The sequence below is a fragment of the Antechinus flavipes genome, chromosome 4 (assembly GCF_016432865.1).
Source record: "Antechinus flavipes isolate AdamAnt ecotype Samford, QLD, Australia chromosome 4, AdamAnt_v2, whole genome shotgun sequence".
In the NCBI taxonomy this organism is placed as follows: Eukaryota; Metazoa; Chordata; class Mammalia; order Dasyuromorphia; family Dasyuridae; genus Antechinus; species Antechinus flavipes.
Window position 1 is genome coordinate 335,349,894 of NC_067401.1, and position 18,297 is coordinate 335,368,190.

The window sequence follows — 18,297 nt, forward strand, 5'->3', positions numbered from 1 at the left end:
TCTAAATGAAAAGAAGTGAAATATTATGCAGTTTCTTAGGGAAAAAAAAAGAGTAGTCATATAAAATAAAGAAGATTTATTACTAACATGACTGAAGTAATGTCATGTATATATATCTTTAATTTTTTTTTAAATAGCTAAAATAATAAAAATTTCTCATTTTGAGATTAAATGAAAGAAAATTATAACCAATAGCTCTCTAGTCATCCTCTGTTTCCTCTTAGATAAGTACAGCATCCTGTGGAAAAAACTGGATATTGATGAAGAAGTAGTTCTAGGATGCTTCAATTAGTATGCCAATTTAATGGCATGTAAATTACTTAATAGTGACTCAATTGAGTTTACATAATAAATAATTTCTGATTAGATTGTGAGATTTGTCACTAATGTTTCTCTCTTTAACACTTTTCCTTGAGGAAATTCTCTTTCTTTTTCAACCATTTTAATGTCTAAAATTTGAATTCAATCTTTTTAGATAATAAATTGGAAGAAATTATTTGATTAGGGAATTTGTTAATGTTTTAATTTATTTAACTTTGATGAATTTTTGTTGCCCTAGGTACCATATTGAGATTAAAAGGGGGAATCCTAAGAATGGCCTTTCTAGATACTACTGGATGTTTAATGCCACCAGCATATGAACCCTGGAGAGAATATAATGTGCCTGAAGAAAAAGATGAAAAGGATAAGGTGAAAAAAAGGCGACCTGTCTCTGTGTCTCCCTCTTCCTCTCAGGAAATCAGTGAAAACCAATATGCAGTGATTTGTTCCGAAAAGCAAGCAAAAGTGATCTTACTGCCTACCCAGAACTGTGCTTATAAGCAAAATATAACAGAGACCTCATTTGTTCTTCGTGGAGATATAGTGGCATTGAGCAATAGTATTTGTCTTGCATGTTTCTGTGCCAATGGACATATTATGACTTTTAGGTAAGAGAAATTTAGGATTATTTTGCGAGATTTTTTTTTAAAGAGAAGAAAATAGTATCCCTTCATGGCCTTTCATTATTCTATTTAAGTATGATGTTTTTATTGGCTCATAGATTTATTCTTGTATGTATTTATATAAGGAAATGCTTTAATCTTCCTTTATATCAAACAAATGTATGAACTTCAGATAATGATATATAACGATTTAATTTCTTTATATATTTTTAGGTATTAGATTGCATTTTCTTCCATTCCCTGGAAGAACAAACCTTAAAAGTCTATGGGTTAATCTAAATAATAATATATATCTTTTATATAGCAATCTAGGGTTTATAAAGCACCTTTTTTAAAAAAAAAAGCTTCATATGATACATAGTGCAAATATTAATCTCAAATTCAAATATAAAGAAATTGAGCTGCCTGTAAGTTAAGTGAATTTTCTAAGGTATGCTTCACCATCTTTCTATATCCTAAATTTACTATGGGACAAAATAGACAGATGTGCTGTGATAATGACCAGTTGTTTTTAACCACTCACAATAATGATATAAATTCTGTTATGTTTCTACAATCCTATTAAGTTGCTATGTTGTTTCTGTTTCTATACCATAAAAATATGATTTTATCATTTAGTGAGTGACTTGGACAATACAAATAGTGTTAAGATGTGAGATCTGATTGACTTTGAGGCCAGCTTTGTATTTATTATATCATAGTAATTCTATAACTATAGTATTGATATTCATTTTGTTTTTATATGGCTGCTGTCTTTCAAATAATTAAATTCACTTTTCAGACCTTGGCAAGTAAATAGTCAACTTAATAAACCTTTTTTTAGGTAGTTAAAATATAAATAAGTTATAAAACATATTCATTTAACTCATTAAAATAGTCATTTGTACTTTCCTTCTTTAATTAAAATATACCGCTTCTAATAATGAATACTTTTTAATCTTTCTTTTAACCTGTATACTTTAGTATAATTTTATTACAATAATGGAATAAGGGAAAAAGAAAGTGAGTGGTTTGTCAGAAAAGGAAATGTAAAGAAAAATAAATCATAGAAAAGAAAGATTACTAAGCAGGGGCACCAAGGTGATTAATAAGCAACAATCATCTACATTTATATAATACTTGAAAGCTTAATGTTTTCCTATCAAAATGAAAGTAGAAAGAACTCTGGCATTTAAGGTTTTTTACAGTGTGGCACTGTCAAACTTTCCAGGCTTATTTCACATTACTGTCCTCTGTGCATTCTATATTCCAGTCAAATTGAGTTACTTCATATACATTTTTCTCATGCCTTTGAAGGAATTCATTTCTTTCTGACCTTTTTTTTTTCCTGTAATGTTCATTTTGTCATTCCTTGTACTACTTCTATCCTGATACCCTGCTTGCTCCCCATGCCAAAAATTGCATTGCATTTTATATGTTCTATGTTTCTGTGTTCTAAAAACCTAGCACATAGGAGGGACTTCATAAACACTTAATAAATGAGTGATTGTATCCTATGAAGTGTAGGTAGAATGAAAGGATAATTTTGCTTATTTTACAGTTAACAAAACTAAAGATCAGACTTTTAGGAATTTACTCTATGACCAGAGACAGTTTAAAAACTGTGGTTTGGACCCAGAGTCTAGTCTTCCTTTTTACACTAAACTATTATACCTCCACTCTTTCATGAGGATAGACCTATGAGATAGAAGACCTCAGTGGAATAATGGAATAATTCTTCTTGATCCTCAAATAATTCATTATCTTTGAGTCAAAGAGGACTTGATAGAGTGTAAGATGTAAAAAACAAACAACCAACCAAAAAAACCCCAAGAAAAGTAGGGGTGTTAGTTTATGAAGGGCTGGCTTTGAATTCTAGAGGATTTTGTATTTGATCCTAGAAGTGATAGAGAGCCATTAGAGTTTCTTCTTGGGGTAGAGGTGTGTGTGTGTGTGTGTGTGTGTGTGTGTGTGTGTGTGTGTGTGTGTGAGGTAAAGCACCAAATATCAAATAACTTTTGATTTACAAGCATTGACAAAAGAAAATCATTTAAAATTACCATGAAGTGGAAAGTGTTTCAATTTTTAAAAAAATATTAACAAAGGGGTTTAATAAATGTTTTATGATGATATGAATTACATCAGAATATATAATATATTAATTATCTTATATATCAGTAGTTACTAGCTTCAATCCATTTCAGGAAGCATTTCTAGCAGGTGTTCTGCTAGAACCTGAGGATATAAATACACAAACAAGAAACAGTTCATCATTATTGGGAAAGAAGGAAAAAGTTAAGCATCAGGCTTACTTACTGTCCAACCTATATAAACAGAAGTTTTACAGTAATGTAGTCTTAACATCCCTACTAATAATGTTATCATATAACATTTTTACTATGTTATCACATAGTAATTATAGCTTCCTATTTAGCAATTAAAAATCCATTTCTCTTTCAAGAATAGAATCTTGAAGACTGCAGTTTATATATAGTTGAAATCTCTACAGACTATCATCCAGAAGCCAGTGTTGTATGGGGAAAGAGTTTCTTGATGATACTTAAGCAAAATGCCTATTAACTAATTAATTTATAGTTGACTAGATATATCCTTTTTAAGGATTTCATCTTTAATTTATTTTATATTAATTAGGCTTCACATTTTAAAGTTCAAGTCTACTAATGTTCTAGTTATCAATGATAAAAAGATATAAACTTAAGTTTAAAAAAAGCTAATCTTGTTTGAGGCTAAAGTCTAGGCTTATTTATTATTAATAATATTTTAAACTTTTCCTCAAGTTTGCCAAGTTTAAGGCCACTGTTGGATGTGTATTACCTGCCACTTACCAACATGAGGATAGCAAGAACATTCTGCTTCACCAACAATGGACAAGCATTGTATCTTGTTTCACCTACAGAAATTCAGAGACTCACCTATAGTCAAGAAACTTGTGAAAATCTCCAGGTAAATGGCAAAAATATTATTAGTTTTATCAGAAGTAATTTCTCTCCTGGGCATCCATATATACTTTGGTTCTTGACATCATGGTGATGATTTGTCTGATGATCTTGTGTGATCAAGCTTAAAACCTCTTCTAGTAAGAGGACATAATCTTCTTCATCTCTAAAATGAGAAGATCGTATTAAGTCTTTTTTTGTTTTTTGTTCTAAATGCTTTATCTAGTAGCCTATGAATATATAAACTATTATTTCCAATATATCTATTGTATCTTTCCAGTTAACATCACAATTCACTAATTATATATAACCTTGTTTGTGTTTTAATGGACAAAGATTTTTCATGGATATCTTTTGTCTTTAAATAAAATTTTAATTTTTTTGAGCAAAACTCACATATGATTTTCCCTTGTGAGCAGTTTTAATATTCACTAAGATAACAATTCAAAAAGAAGTTCTTCCTAACCTAATTCAAATATTATCCATGAAGCTTTTCTCTAATTTCATCCTCCTACAATTCTAATTTTAACAGTTCTTTTGTTTTTCTCTTATAGTACTTATATTCTGCCTACTATTATAATTATTTTATTATTAAACTCTTCTTAACCTTGCCAATCATAGTTAGGAAAGGAGTCAGTTGATTAGTCCCCACTCACATTATTCTCTGAAGTCTGATCATGACTATATGTCTTTTCAGTCCAAACACTGGTATAATCAGTGAACAGAGAAAAGAGATCATGCTGGGCAGATTTCTGAGTCAGTAAAACCCACTAAACAGAAAAAAAAAATGTATATGGGTAAGCTCACTCTTTGGTATTGACCAATTCAACAGTTGTGTTGAAATGCCAAGGTAAAAGTAGTTGACAACAATCATATTTTCAATTGCTTTAAAGGAGAAAGGGATATGTCCAATATGTTTGCTGGATGATTGAGTCAAAATAAAAATGATACCTGACATTTTCGCATAGCCTTTTAAAGGCTTTATACTTTTTGTTTCATCTATATAACAATCCTATAGATATTACAAATATTATTCCCACTTTATACAATCTCAACAGACGGTTAAATAAATTCTCCATAGTCAAATAGGTAGTCAATAACAAGACATATCTTCCTAATTTCAAAGTTAGGTACTCTACCTGTAATACCACCTAGTCTCTGTTTAATAAATCCAAAATAGGCTGGTACAATAGACTGGATCTAAGATTAAATAAAATAGAGATAAATGTCAAGTCCTTCACTAATTTTTTTCAAAGCTCACTATAGTATAAGATGGGTTATGTCTGGCTAGAGAGGCAATATTGTTTAGTAAAAAAAACCACTGAAAATGAATCACAATAATCCTGGCAGTGGCACTTAGTTAAATCACCCTTTCTAGGAGCTTCAATTTATTCATTTGTAAAATCAAAGGGTTGGATAAAATGGCTTTGAAAGTCCCTTCCAGCTCTAAATCTGTGATCCAGTGTGAAAGAGTTTAGAAACTTTATTGAACTATTAAAAATGAATGTGAGTCAATAATGTAAAATGGCTATCCTAAAAGCTATGAATTTGTGCCATAAATGGTATAGAGTATAAGAAAAGTATGAAGTCTACACTATAGTATATTTGTCAGATCATATCAGTAATACTCTGTTTAATTCTTGCCACTCTTTTTAAAGACAGTTCTTAACAATCTAGAGTGTGCCCAAGAGATATCAACCAGGATCATCAGGGAACTCAAAAGTAGGTGTATGAGGAAAGGAATATCTAATTGGAGAAGATAAGTTGGCAAAGATTTGGAAATCGTGAAATATCTGAAATACTGTAAAAGAGAAATGAGATATAATCTTCTTGGCTTCAGAAGAAAAATTAGTACTAATTGGTGCAAAGTTGCACTAAAAATGAATGAGCTGTCTAGTAGACAGTAAGTTTCCTATCACTGGAAGTGTTTAAAGTCTAGGTGATAGTGAATTCATTTGTTAAATAAATAGTTGGGTAAGATGCTTTATTTCCATGTTTAATTCCATTTGTAGAATTCTTTAATATTACCCACTTTTATATTTTACTCATAGGAGAATAGATTATTTTCTGTTTTCGTAAATAGTTTTAAGTATCATAAGTTTTGTTACTAAAGTGTTCCCAACATACTAGTAGCAACAGCAAAGATAATATATCATAATAAAGGTCCTTGGATCTCACATTGAGACTGAAGCCCACATTAGTGTCATGTATCTGCAGCTATTGGGGGAAGAGAGAGGAGAAAATATTTGCAAAACTAAAAAGAAAAATGAAAACATTCCATTTTCATTTGATCTTTAGCAGTTTAAGCTCAATTATAAATCTTTTTGTTCTTAGACCAAGAAATAAATAGTACTTGGAAAAGATTGGTGCGTAATCTTAAAATGAATACTTTATTATAATCTACTATATATTTAAAATTTGACTTTAGAAACTGGTAGCACCATTTACACTGAACAGTATTACTATTGATTTGTTGATTTGGAAAACCTTTTCATTCTTGATTTACCCTATCTTCTGGAAAGCTGGTAAACAGACATTCAAACTTAAGAAAATTAAAAAAGAGAGAGAGAGAGAGAGATTAATCTATTTCCTGGCATTTGAAACTGATTTAAATGTTGAAATATGATGTTTTTTCAGTCAAGGTTTCTGGAACTGTTTTTGCCTTCCCTAATTTGCTTTCTCAACTCGTGTTGACTCAGCAAAATTGACACCAGAAAAATCCTTAGGTTTTTTAATTGACACTGGTAGGTCAGCCTTGTCTCCTGTAGACCCCTCCTACCAGGTTCCTAAATTAAACTAAATTATAGACTTGTTCTGCTCTGCCCATGAGAGAATGCTAAAGCATTGCTATATAAATACACTATATTTCAAGAAATGAGATACTAAGATTGCTTTGACATACTGAGGGAAACACATAGCATTCTACAGCTCTTTTTTTTTTTTTTTAAACTTTTACTATGCTTTTAAGATGGGCTCCTATTTGTACCTTAAAAAAATTTCCTAATGTCAGCTGAGCTAATTATTATCATGAATGATGATTCTTGTATGATTAGGAATTTTTGCCCTCTGAATGAAATATTGAATCTCTACTATATTAGATGGTAAAAATCAGATATAGGTGAATAAGCAATAGAATCATAAAACTCAGAACTGGAAGTCTCATTTGGCATATAATAAAATGTAGTTTAGAGATGAAATTATATCTCATCATCACATAGTGAATTATAAAATCCTAGAAGTCATGGTTGGAAATCACTTTAGAAGTCATATATTCCATTCCATACTTAAAATCAGTAATGTTCCCTAAAAACACCCAAATTAATGATCCTTTTTGGTATAACCAAAGCTCAGACATTTGATTCCCAATATTCTTCACCATTACATTGTCACGTCTCAAACTGTATTCTGTTTATAATTTAAAATAACTGTAAATATCCATATTACTTGAAAATTTTATTTCCTTTTTGAACATGATTAATGAAGATACTTTATTAGCTACAACTTTTGCTTACATACAAGGGAAAATATAGTATTTACATGTATATCCAGCTTTGTAATAAAATTCAGTAGGAAAAATAACAATTCGATTTAGAGAAATATACTTTATTGCTAACTTTTCCAGAAGAAATTTTCTAGAATAAAATTTTGTTCATCCAGTTCATTAATTAATATGTACTTTCACAATTTATTTGTAAATGCTAGTATACATTAATAAGATTAAACTGAATATATACCCTAATGCTTTTTGGAATTGCTTTACTTTTTCACTTAAGGGATTTTCATCTTCCTTTTAACAATTACAATATATTTTGATTTCAAAGGAAATGTTAGGTGAACTCTTCACTCCAGTAGAAACACCGGAAGCACCAAACAGGGGTTTTTTTAAAGGCTTGTTTGGAGGTGGTGCACAGTCCCTTGACAGAGAAGAACTCTGTAAGTTTAATTTATTTTTATTTTTTTATTTATATATTTTATTTTTATAAATTTTATATTTAATATATATATAAATCTGTATATTTATTTATATATATTTTAGAAAAATATATTACCAAAATGAAACATTTAAACAATGTAAATTTTTAAAAATATATGATATTCTCCAGGATAAGGAAGAAATCATCTCTCCTATTATTGATTAAATCTGTCTTGATTAAATCATATCTGGTGTGTTGTATTCAGTTTTAGGGCTTACAATTTAAGAATAACCCTTATGGAAATCTCTTAATAGTTAGGAACTTTATTCCGAATACCATGCCTAAATTTGTCTCTGTAACTTTTTTCCTTGACTCTTGCTTCTGTTCTCTGATGCCAATCAGAAACTATTTAAATCTTCTTCCCCCTGAGAACCCTTCAAATATAGTTATCCTGCCCTTCTTGAGTCTTCTTTTCTTTGGACTACACATGCCATTCTTTTATCCTAACCTCACAAAAGAGTCAAAGCTCTTGACTATCCTAGATGCTTATATCCTCTGGTTTGTTATAAATTTATAGATTTGATTAAAAATCAAAGAGTGAAGAAGAGTGAAATAAATCGATAAAAGAAATTATATAATACAATAAAATTTTGCTTTTTCAGTATTTTCCTTTCTGTAACATAGTAATTAAGGAATTTCTTGAATTTTATATAATTAAGTACACCTGTTTTCAGAGTCTTTTTCAGTATATTTGCTTGAAAACATCTACTACTAGGATAATTTTTGTCAATGTAATGGATTTCCTTGATTATTAGAAAAGGTAATAGTAGATCATTCATATATATAAATACTATCTTTTTTCATTATAACACCTTTAAAATTGCATATAAATGGTGACAAGTATTATCTTGGAATGATAAGAATTTTTTCCCTTTTTTAAAAAAAAATTATTATCTTATCAATTAATATATTCAGTTGGAGAATCAGCATCTGGAAAGGCATCCAGGAGTCTTGCTCAACACATCCCTGGTCCTGGTGGAATTGAAGGTGTTAAAGGAGCAGCATCTGGCGTAGTTGGTGAACTGGCTCGAGCCAGGTTGGCATTAGATGAAAGAGGACAGAAACTTGGTGATCTTGAAGAAAGGACAGCTGCAATGCTGTCAAGTGCAGATTCATTTTCTAAACATGCTCATGAGGTATGCCTAGAAAAATATATTGATTAAAAGAAAAACTTCAGAAATGAAGCTTTTTCTGTGATTGAATATAACAAATTATTGTTTACTCAAATAGAGTCATGGATTACATATCAGGAAATTGTGACTTTTCTCATATCTAGCTCCACACACTATTATCCCCCACCAAAGCTTTTCCTTCATCTATATTACTAAATCTATAAAAAGCCTTTCCATATTAATATTTTGTTTCTTCTTGATTCTCAGTCTTTTTGCACAGATGCATTTTCATGTGTCAATCAGATGGTATTCTGGTACCGTATGTCTACATATATTCTACTTATATTCTAGAACTTAATTAGACTCAGATAATTTAATATTAGAATTAATTAGAAAATATATAATTTATCATTGAATAAACAAATTCTTTCAGAGCTTGCTTCTTGGCACTATAATTTTATAAATTATAATCCATTCATATCCTCTCATCCTTTGTGACTTTTAGCCAAATCCTCTTAATCTTTTTTGGAGAAGTTTGACCAATATTTTAGGGCCCTTTCACACATTGCTTAGATACCAGAGACTTGAAGTACTTCCAAGCTTGTTACAACTTTATATTATCTGGAATTTCTACTCATATTCCTGTATTTTACTCTATCTAACCCTGGCTGTATGGATACCCCATGCAGCTACTAGAAGTTTGGTAATAGATAGTTCCATATAGTTCTGATTCTAAATACTAATATATTATGTTTCTATGAAATAAAAGCTCCTTCAAATACACTTCTCCAGTATACTGGAGGTGTAGGGAGAGAGGTGGTGGTGATGATGAGTAAGTCTTGAGTTACTGGGTATTGCTTTTTCCAATTACATTATTTTTTAAAGAGACTTAGAGGTATTATGTAATTTATATTTCAGATTCATTCCCTCTAAATATATTTTTAATTAGCCACTTAGTACCTGAATTCTAAAATACATAATGCTATTTTTGCCATGGACCAGGCAGTATCTCCTCAAAATCTATCTCCTATAGTATCTCCTCAAAAATGTGTATTATGTATTCTATTCTTTTGGTAATTAGGCAATAAAAGATAAAGAAAATCAAAGCAAGAACTCAATCCTCTTGAGCTGCTTAAAAGCAGATATTTTTCTCTTACTCAAGCTGGCTCCTTGTCTTATGTCGCTCAATCTACTGTATATATTCAAGTATAAGCCGAGTTTTTCTGCCTAATTTTTGGTCAGAAAATCCCCTCCTCGGCTTATACTCGAGTCACTAGATAAAACATGGGTAAATATCCCTTTGACTGCCCCACTGTTGTGTAGTATACAGCACGAGTGCTGACTGTGATACTACAGGGCCGGCTGTTGCTACGGTGATGCGGCTGTTCCTGTAGTATCACAGTCGGTAACCAGACTGTATACTAATGCTGGCAACCGCTCTACATATGTATACCGGCACCTGTTCTCCTGCTCTGCGGGCACCGGTGCACTACCTAAACCTATTGATATAATAAGTTTTCCCAGATTTTGGGGTTAAAATTAGGGGCCTCGGCTTATATTCGAGTATATACAGTAATTAAAGCCCTTTTTCCTCCTGATCTTTAAAACATAGGTTGGCTTAAAAGTGAATTTGTATCAAATTCTAAAAAAACTATCGAAGACCTATCCTAGCAACTTCAGTACTGTCTGAAGCCTGCATCTTAGATGAGTTTACCTTTGGCTATTCTAAATGTGAATAAGATAGTTTTTAAACATTTATTCAAACATTTTATGATACGTTTTTGATACTTTAAACTTCTAGTTTACAACTCATTACTAACAAAATTACTAAAAAAGAAATGAATTGTAAGGTGAAATTTTTATTACTGTTTTCTACATATATATGTGTATATATATATATATATATGTTTTCTCTCTCTCTTTCTCTCTTTAGATGATGTTGAAATATAAAGATAAAAAGTGGTACCAGTTTTGAAAGCCAAAATCCAGTTATATCCAACTTTGTCTGGAAGAGGGGGAAAAAAATCCTTTTTTTTTTTCATTAATTTCTTTAAGACAGAATTGAAGGGGTATTCATCACTGGATACTGTTCTTTCCTAGCACAATCATGCACTGTTTTACCTCAGTCATGTGGCTTTAACTGAGGAGTGTTGTATTTAAAATGCATACACACACACAACTGGAGTATCCATGTATGTCCCAGCCATGAATTAACAGCTTGAGAAGTAGCAGGTCACACAGGACACGAAGAGGAAAGAGAAATTGGCACAAAGTGGCACTGGCAGTCTTGGATCAGTTCACATGCCTAGAGATTTTGTGCTATTGTATCAGCTATCAGTGTGGAATTTCTTTTGAGAAGAGTAATAAATCAGGGGTTCTGGAACTAGAAACAGTCATATTCGCATCATTGAACCGAACTATTAACAACGGTCATGAACTTCCCTTCCCCTTAAGTGGGTTCATCATTATCAGTAGTGAAGAAGAATTAAACTGTTTGCCACCCTCTGTTGAGACAGGCAAAAGTTAAAGTATTGCCTATTGATAATGAAAACAAACATAGTTGACCTGTGGATGGACTTTTCTTGGATCTCTGTGGTATTCCTGTATTTAATCCATACTCTGTCAAGTACAAAACAAGGAGATGAATCACTTTTCATTGAAAAGTGTAAAGAACATGAACTGCTCATATTTCTGGAAATTTCTTTGTAAATGGCTATGCAGTGTGAAAAGTGAAAAACCTCCATTGTGGTGAGGAGAATACTTCAATGTCTGTTGTTTTTGTTCTCATTAACTCAGCTAACGGTAGTTTTGACCAAAAAAAGTTATTGGTTAAATTTGTAAAAATGTTAAAATTGGCTAAAGTTTTAATTTATGCTTGATTTTTTTTTTTTATAAAATGTTTAACCAAATGTACCTTTGCATCTATTTAATTAAAATGGCTAACATGGTTTCATTATTTCAGTAAAATGTGCAGCTCCATAATTAGGGGGAAAAAAACCCTTTATTTGCTACCAGTACACTCAGGTGATGAGCCAGTTTAAATTTACTGCACATACTATAATATGGAAAATATCAAGCATCTAATGTCAGTAATTCTATATAAATCTATCCAATGACCTATTTTCTGTAGAATTAATATATTATAAATCTGTAAATGTCCTTTCAAAATTTTAATGAGCCAAAAGAGAAGATAATGTACATTTTGGTAACTAAATTTATTATTTCCAGGACTAGGGTCTAATACTAAATAAGACCAACAATGAAAAATTAAGTACTGGTTTCCCAGTATAGTGTTAATGACAGAAACAAAAGAACTGATTAGATTTGGAAGCAATCTCACATTAATTCAGACAAGACAGTGAAATTCTTGACTGCTCTATTAAAGCAGTAAAAAAGAAGTGCATAATAGGAGCACTAAAATTAATGTTAATTAAATTAAAATATTTTGTTCTGTAAGAAATGATTGTCTTGTTTTTTTCTTTAAAGAATAGAGCACAAATTGATTTTTTATATATATATGATTTTCTTTCCTACTATAGGGTCATTATGGCATACTTACAACACCTTAACTTTATAGGGTTAGTTATACTTTTTTTTCCCTCTTTAACCATTTCATAATGAAACTTTTGTGTTTACATCTCATAAAAAGTGCACTACTGGACAAAATGTTTACATTCATTAGTTTTAAGTATCATTTGATAGACATAATATAAAAGAGTTGATTCAAACCAATTTAAAAAAAAAAAAACAGCAGCCTTTTTCTGCAGAAAGCTTTTTGGAATTTGCACAGAGCTCTGATTAATAACTTGTTATTCTATATAATATTTTCCCTATGATGAAAATGTAATAATTCACAAATTGCTTTATTTGTATCATATTCCTATACCATACTGTTCTATGTTATGTTATCATAAAAGATATTTAATACCTTTTTGAAAAATACAGTTCAACATATGTTATGGAAAAAGTTAACAAATTTGGAAGAGTTGACAAGAAGCACTAAGAAAAATATTTTATTAGTCCCCACATGTGTGTAATGCCACATGTGTAATAATACCAGCTATTTAATATGCCACAGGATTATTTTATGTCTGTTAATTATTTCATTTGTGAGTTCACATATTGGTTACATAATGAACTAATATTTAATTATTTAATTTAAAAATGAAGGAAATTAGTTAAAATTTTACATATCCTCAAATGGATGCTTGGCTCCTTTTCTTTCTTAAATCATATGTCACTGATAAATGGCAAACTAAACATTCACTGTAAGATTAGAAAGTTAAACATCTAAAACATAATATTGGAACTTTTTTCAGGGATCTACTTAATTCAGTTTTTGGTGGGAGAAACAACCTGTAGTAATGATTACAATTCCTTAACAATTATTGTATAAAATTTGGTTCTAGTTCTACTTAATCTTCAGTGAAACAGGTTGCTGTAATAATTTCTTAGTGATTATCCTGCAGAAGTTGATTTTCTTTTAGTAAGTTTAACTACTTAACTTTTGTTTCTCTTTTTAAAAAATGTAAAAATTATCATTAAGCCAAGAAAAAAAAAAAGGACAGGGAATAGGTACAACAATAAAACATTGGTAATGCAAAGAATAAGGATAATCAAAGTGTTTAGTGTGCTTCTTTCTTATTTTTTTTAATATTGTTCTTTGTCTCATCTGCCTTTCATTGGTTAATATTTCAAAAGACAAGTACATGTACCCAATTCATCTTATTTTTCCAAACTAAAATTCATTTATATATTCATATATGTATGTGTGTATATTTATGCACACTTACACTTGGAAAGAAACTTGTAGAAAAAGCTTTTATTGTATTTGCCAATATTTTTAAAATTCTATATAATATGTCTGTGTGATGTTAGGAAAGGGGTTATCATAATCCCCTAGATTTGCATTTTGATCGTGGAAAAAGATTTTAATGTTTTGTGAAGGAATGACTAAAGATACAATGGAGCTATTGTTCATTTCATTTCATTTTTAATAGGAGCACAAAAAACTCCTATTTGTTATATGTAAATTATTACATTTAATTATATTCAGTACTTTCAAGTGGAGCTTTTTTTTTTTTATTCTGCCAAATTGTAGATTCTTCTAAATGTTACTTGATGTAAATATCTGTGTTTCCAACAAGTCTGAAAGTGTTTCATATGTTTAAATATCAGGGGTGGGGTGGGGAAAGAGGGTGGTTATTTGGACAACACCATAGATTTCAAAGTTTTATCCTCATTTGTATTGTATTTCCATTTGTGTTTGCTTAAAACACTTCTCACATGACAAATTAGAAAGCTATATCCAAAGGTTTTTTTGGTGGGATTTTTTTTTTTTTTTTTTTTTGGTGGTAGACTTACTTTAACTCTTTTTTTTTTTTTTTTTTTTTTTGGCTTAATAAAAAGCACTGATATTACATGAATTTAAACTTGGAATTTTTTTCTGCACTTTTTTAAGCAATGAAACTTTTTCTTATAATTTGATTTTTTCCACATTTCCTAGTTCAAATGAAATAATATTTGTGTACAAACACATCAAAATCATAGCCATGCAGATAGCTTTGCTTTTGAAAATTAAATGGTTAAGAATTTAAAAACCCTTGCGAGAACATTTTTCACGGATTAAAAAAATACATATAAAACCAGTTGCTGTATATTAGCATTCTCAGTCTGAAATTATTGCAACACTTTCAGATTTGTTTCAAGATCATACAATAATAATGTTATATTTATACATACTGCTAAAGAATATACTTTTAGTTTTCAAAAAAAATTTTATATCTGTACACTTTAATTTAAGAAAAGATGAACTTGTTAAGTCAGAGTACTTAAAAAGTATGTATATTATCCATACAAAAAGTTATGTTTTACGCTTCTAATAAGAAATATATTCGTATCTCATATCGAGATACAAGTAATTAAAAAGATAATGTACTTCACTAGAAATCTTTCACACACTTGGCAAGATAATATCATAGGTCTTATAACCCCTCTTTTCAACATTCTCAATTATTACATTTGGTTGGGGGAATATACCCTCAAATACACTTAATTGCAAAATCTTTCTCAAAAGCTGCAGCTTGCTGTTGGATGCCTACCGTGACTTTTGTTTTAAAATATAAATATATATATAAAATATATAAATAGTTTTTCAGGTATTTTCTTCAGCATTTTTAAAATAAATTTCCAAAAACTAAAACAGAGTTTATGTATTTTTGTGTGAAGAGATTTCTTTTGTAGTTGATAGAATTTGTTTTTTCAGTTTGATATTTTGTAATAAGTATTACTGTAAATTTTTTTCCAATTTTGATTTTGAAAAGCATAGCACTTTTTTTATCTAAATGGTTTATTTATTCATCTGGGTTAAAATTTGTTGCCCATATGTTAATATTGTTGGATATTTTAGAATTAGAAAATGGGTATGATGAATATGTGTTTATTTACAGTTTTTGTTAATTGAACCTTTCCTTATCTTGAATGATTTCTTATAAAGTATAATATGATCATTTTCCCTTTAGATACAAATTACTTCATTACCATAGAAGTTTCAGATTTTGTAGACAAAAATTGTTTATTTTGGGAAAAGAAAATTAAATGTGAAAAGCTTACAATACTTCAGAGAATTAATTTAATTTCACTTAAATCTGTTCCCAGTTCAAACAGTTATAACTTTTGCTTTCTACTGCTAGTCATATAATTTACTAAATTATCCTGTAGCTCATTGTTTCTATCTCTGCAAACCCATGTGGATATCCTAGTTTCTTTCATGTATGATATTCTAAGCCAGCAAGTAAGTGTACTTCTGATTTGACTACATCTCAGAGGAATAATGAATGTCAGTTTTTCCAGTACTTTTCACATGAGGATAATAATTGATGAAAATGTATAGTATATAGTTATTGAATAAATCAATATTTGGTGTGGGGTTTTTGGCTCAAGCACTTAAAATGGGAACAAGTTATTGTGATAGAATTGTGTTCATTTGAAATTTTAGTTTTTTAAATTGTGTTTTCATTATGAATGGATAAAACATTCAGCTAAAAATATGCACATTAAAAAAATAAACATAACAGAAGGCAATGCTAGGGGGTACATATTGTGTTTTAAGTATATACATTTTTTTCTTTGTAAATAAATAGTACTATATTACTTTAGACTTGACCTCTACTAAATGTAATAGAACTAAGAGACACATCCTGCTTTCCAGTTATGCAACTGCTTCATTGTAAAAGCACCATCAAAAGATAATATGGTAAAGAAAAAAAGTAAGTTTTTCTACCATAGCCCATTTACTGGGCAAGCATGCTTAAAGTAGAGTTCTAGCTTCTATATAACTTATACTGTACATGCAGATTTTTTTTTTCTTCATTCAAGTTTCTTTTTAAGTTGGTATTGCTGAGCCCCAGTTGCTGTCTTGAAGGTAATTATTAGAATATGCATTTTTAAATAAGGTTGGAAATCCATTTGTCTGTATAGTTTCATATGAACTACAAGCATACTGTTGCAAACATTGAAATATGTCAGAATTCATACATATCTCACATTCATGTAATTGAACTCTGTCATTACAACAGAAGGATTAAAATAAGGTAATGGAATATTTTTGTAAATAAATACCTGTCTACCAGGTATTTTAAAAGAAAAAAATGTGTTATATGTTTCTAAAAAAAAAATGTTCATATATATATATGTATATGAATGTGTCATTATTCTGAACGACTCTGATTGGGCAAAATAAACTACTCAAATTTCTCCTGAAACAAAATAAGCCCTTTTCTGGAAATTTAGTGTTTTAGTGTTTTTTTTCCCCCTCTTAAATGTGAGTTATAATTATATCAAACTGTTAAATTTTAGACCAAACAAGTTAATTTCAAGACTGAAAATTGCCTATACTAGCAAAGGGAAGAACTGAAATAGAATGCCAATAGCTAGTAATAACTACTCACAAAAGACTCCTTCCTGGAAATTGATTAATTAAAGAATTCCAAAAGGTACACTCCTTCTCATGCTATTTTCATTACATTTGAGAAGTAAAAGACTGCGGCAATTGTATCCTTAGAAATGTGTTAAAAGTTGGGAAAAAACATGGTATTCTTTTGTAATTTAGTCTTACAACACATGATGGCAGTCCTGTTACACTTCTTTCAGCATTAGGGAAGAATCTGACTCTTTAGATTTCTGGCAGATTAAATGTATAATCTTTTGAAGTAACCATTTTGTGTTAGACTTGTTGACTTCTTTTTGAATCCTTAGTTCAATCTTTCAAATATAGATTAGGCAAAATGAGTTCTAAAGGTATATATTTTTAAATGAGCGTTTTACTAATAAGTCTTTGCTTGGGTAACCTGGTCTATTGTTTAAAAATCCTTCAGCATCTTTGCAGATGATCTCAGGCATCAGAGAATGACACAGCAACAAATGGGGAAAAGGCTGAATATTTGAGTATCTGTTTAAAAAGATTCTTCTTGGCTTTGAAAATAGCCATAATTAGCATGCCATTACTTAAATGGTATTGTTTAAATTTTAATATGTATTCACAGATATTCCAGTGTAGTCCAATGTACTAATTATGAAGAAATAAAGTTTCAATATTTAAATCAGTTTTAATAAACATATTACATTTTTACCATTGTGAGAAAGTAATGAATTATGACCACTTTATATAAATAGACAATTTTTGTTGTTGTTCAGTCATTTCAGTTATATCCAACTCTTTGTGGCCCCATGCAAGGTTTTCTTGGCAGAGATACTGGAGTGATTTCTCATTTCCTTCTCTAGCTCATTTTATAGATGAGGAAACTGAGACAAACAGGTTTCAGTGATTTGCCCAGATCATTTAATTAGTAAATGTCTGAAGTTATATTTGAACTCAAAAAGATATCTTTCAGACTCCAGGCCTGGCACTGTGCAATCTAGACCATTCTCTTCCCAATATGAGCACAGCTAAACTTGCTTAGTTTCCATATAGTATTGTGGTAAGGTGATTTTTTTTTAACAGTTTAATACTAGATTAAAAGATTTTCAAAAGTCAAATTTTACAAACTTATTTCACTTTTTCAAATCTTACAAATTAGTTTTAAATTGATGCTTCTATGGTCCATATTCTGTATGCTTGGAGTAGAAGAAGGATCTGGTTTCAAATATTGTCTCTGCCATTTCCTGTCTGTATGATTTTGGACAAGATGTTTTATCTCTCTGGGCTTCTGCTTCATTATCATTAAGGAAGTTGGACCTAAATCTACCAAATCTACTAAATCTATCAGTTCTAAATCTATTAAAGCCCACAGAAGTATTTTTCTCTATTGAAGTGGTATCTTGTACTATGCAG

The 18,297-nt window shown here is 30.0% G+C and overlaps 1 protein-coding gene across 1 annotated transcript in view; it reads left to right on the forward strand.

The window, feature by feature from the left end:
- Nucleotides 1–16,737, forward strand: part of STXBP5 (syntaxin binding protein 5) — a 199,145-nt gene extending 182,408 nt beyond the window's left edge. Inside the window, exons 24-28 of the mRNA XM_051996743.1 lie at nt 560–929; nt 3,722–3,887; nt 7,702–7,813; nt 8,770–8,990; nt 10,900–16,737. Coding sequence (XP_051852703.1) covers nt 560–929; nt 3,722–3,887; nt 7,702–7,813; nt 8,770–8,990; nt 10,900–10,941 — 911 coding nt within the window. The 3' untranslated portion in view covers nt 10,942–16,737. The remainder of the gene's footprint in view (nt 1–559; nt 930–3,721; nt 3,888–7,701; nt 7,814–8,769; nt 8,991–10,899) is intronic.
- Nucleotides 16,738–18,297: the final 1,560 nt, after the last annotated feature.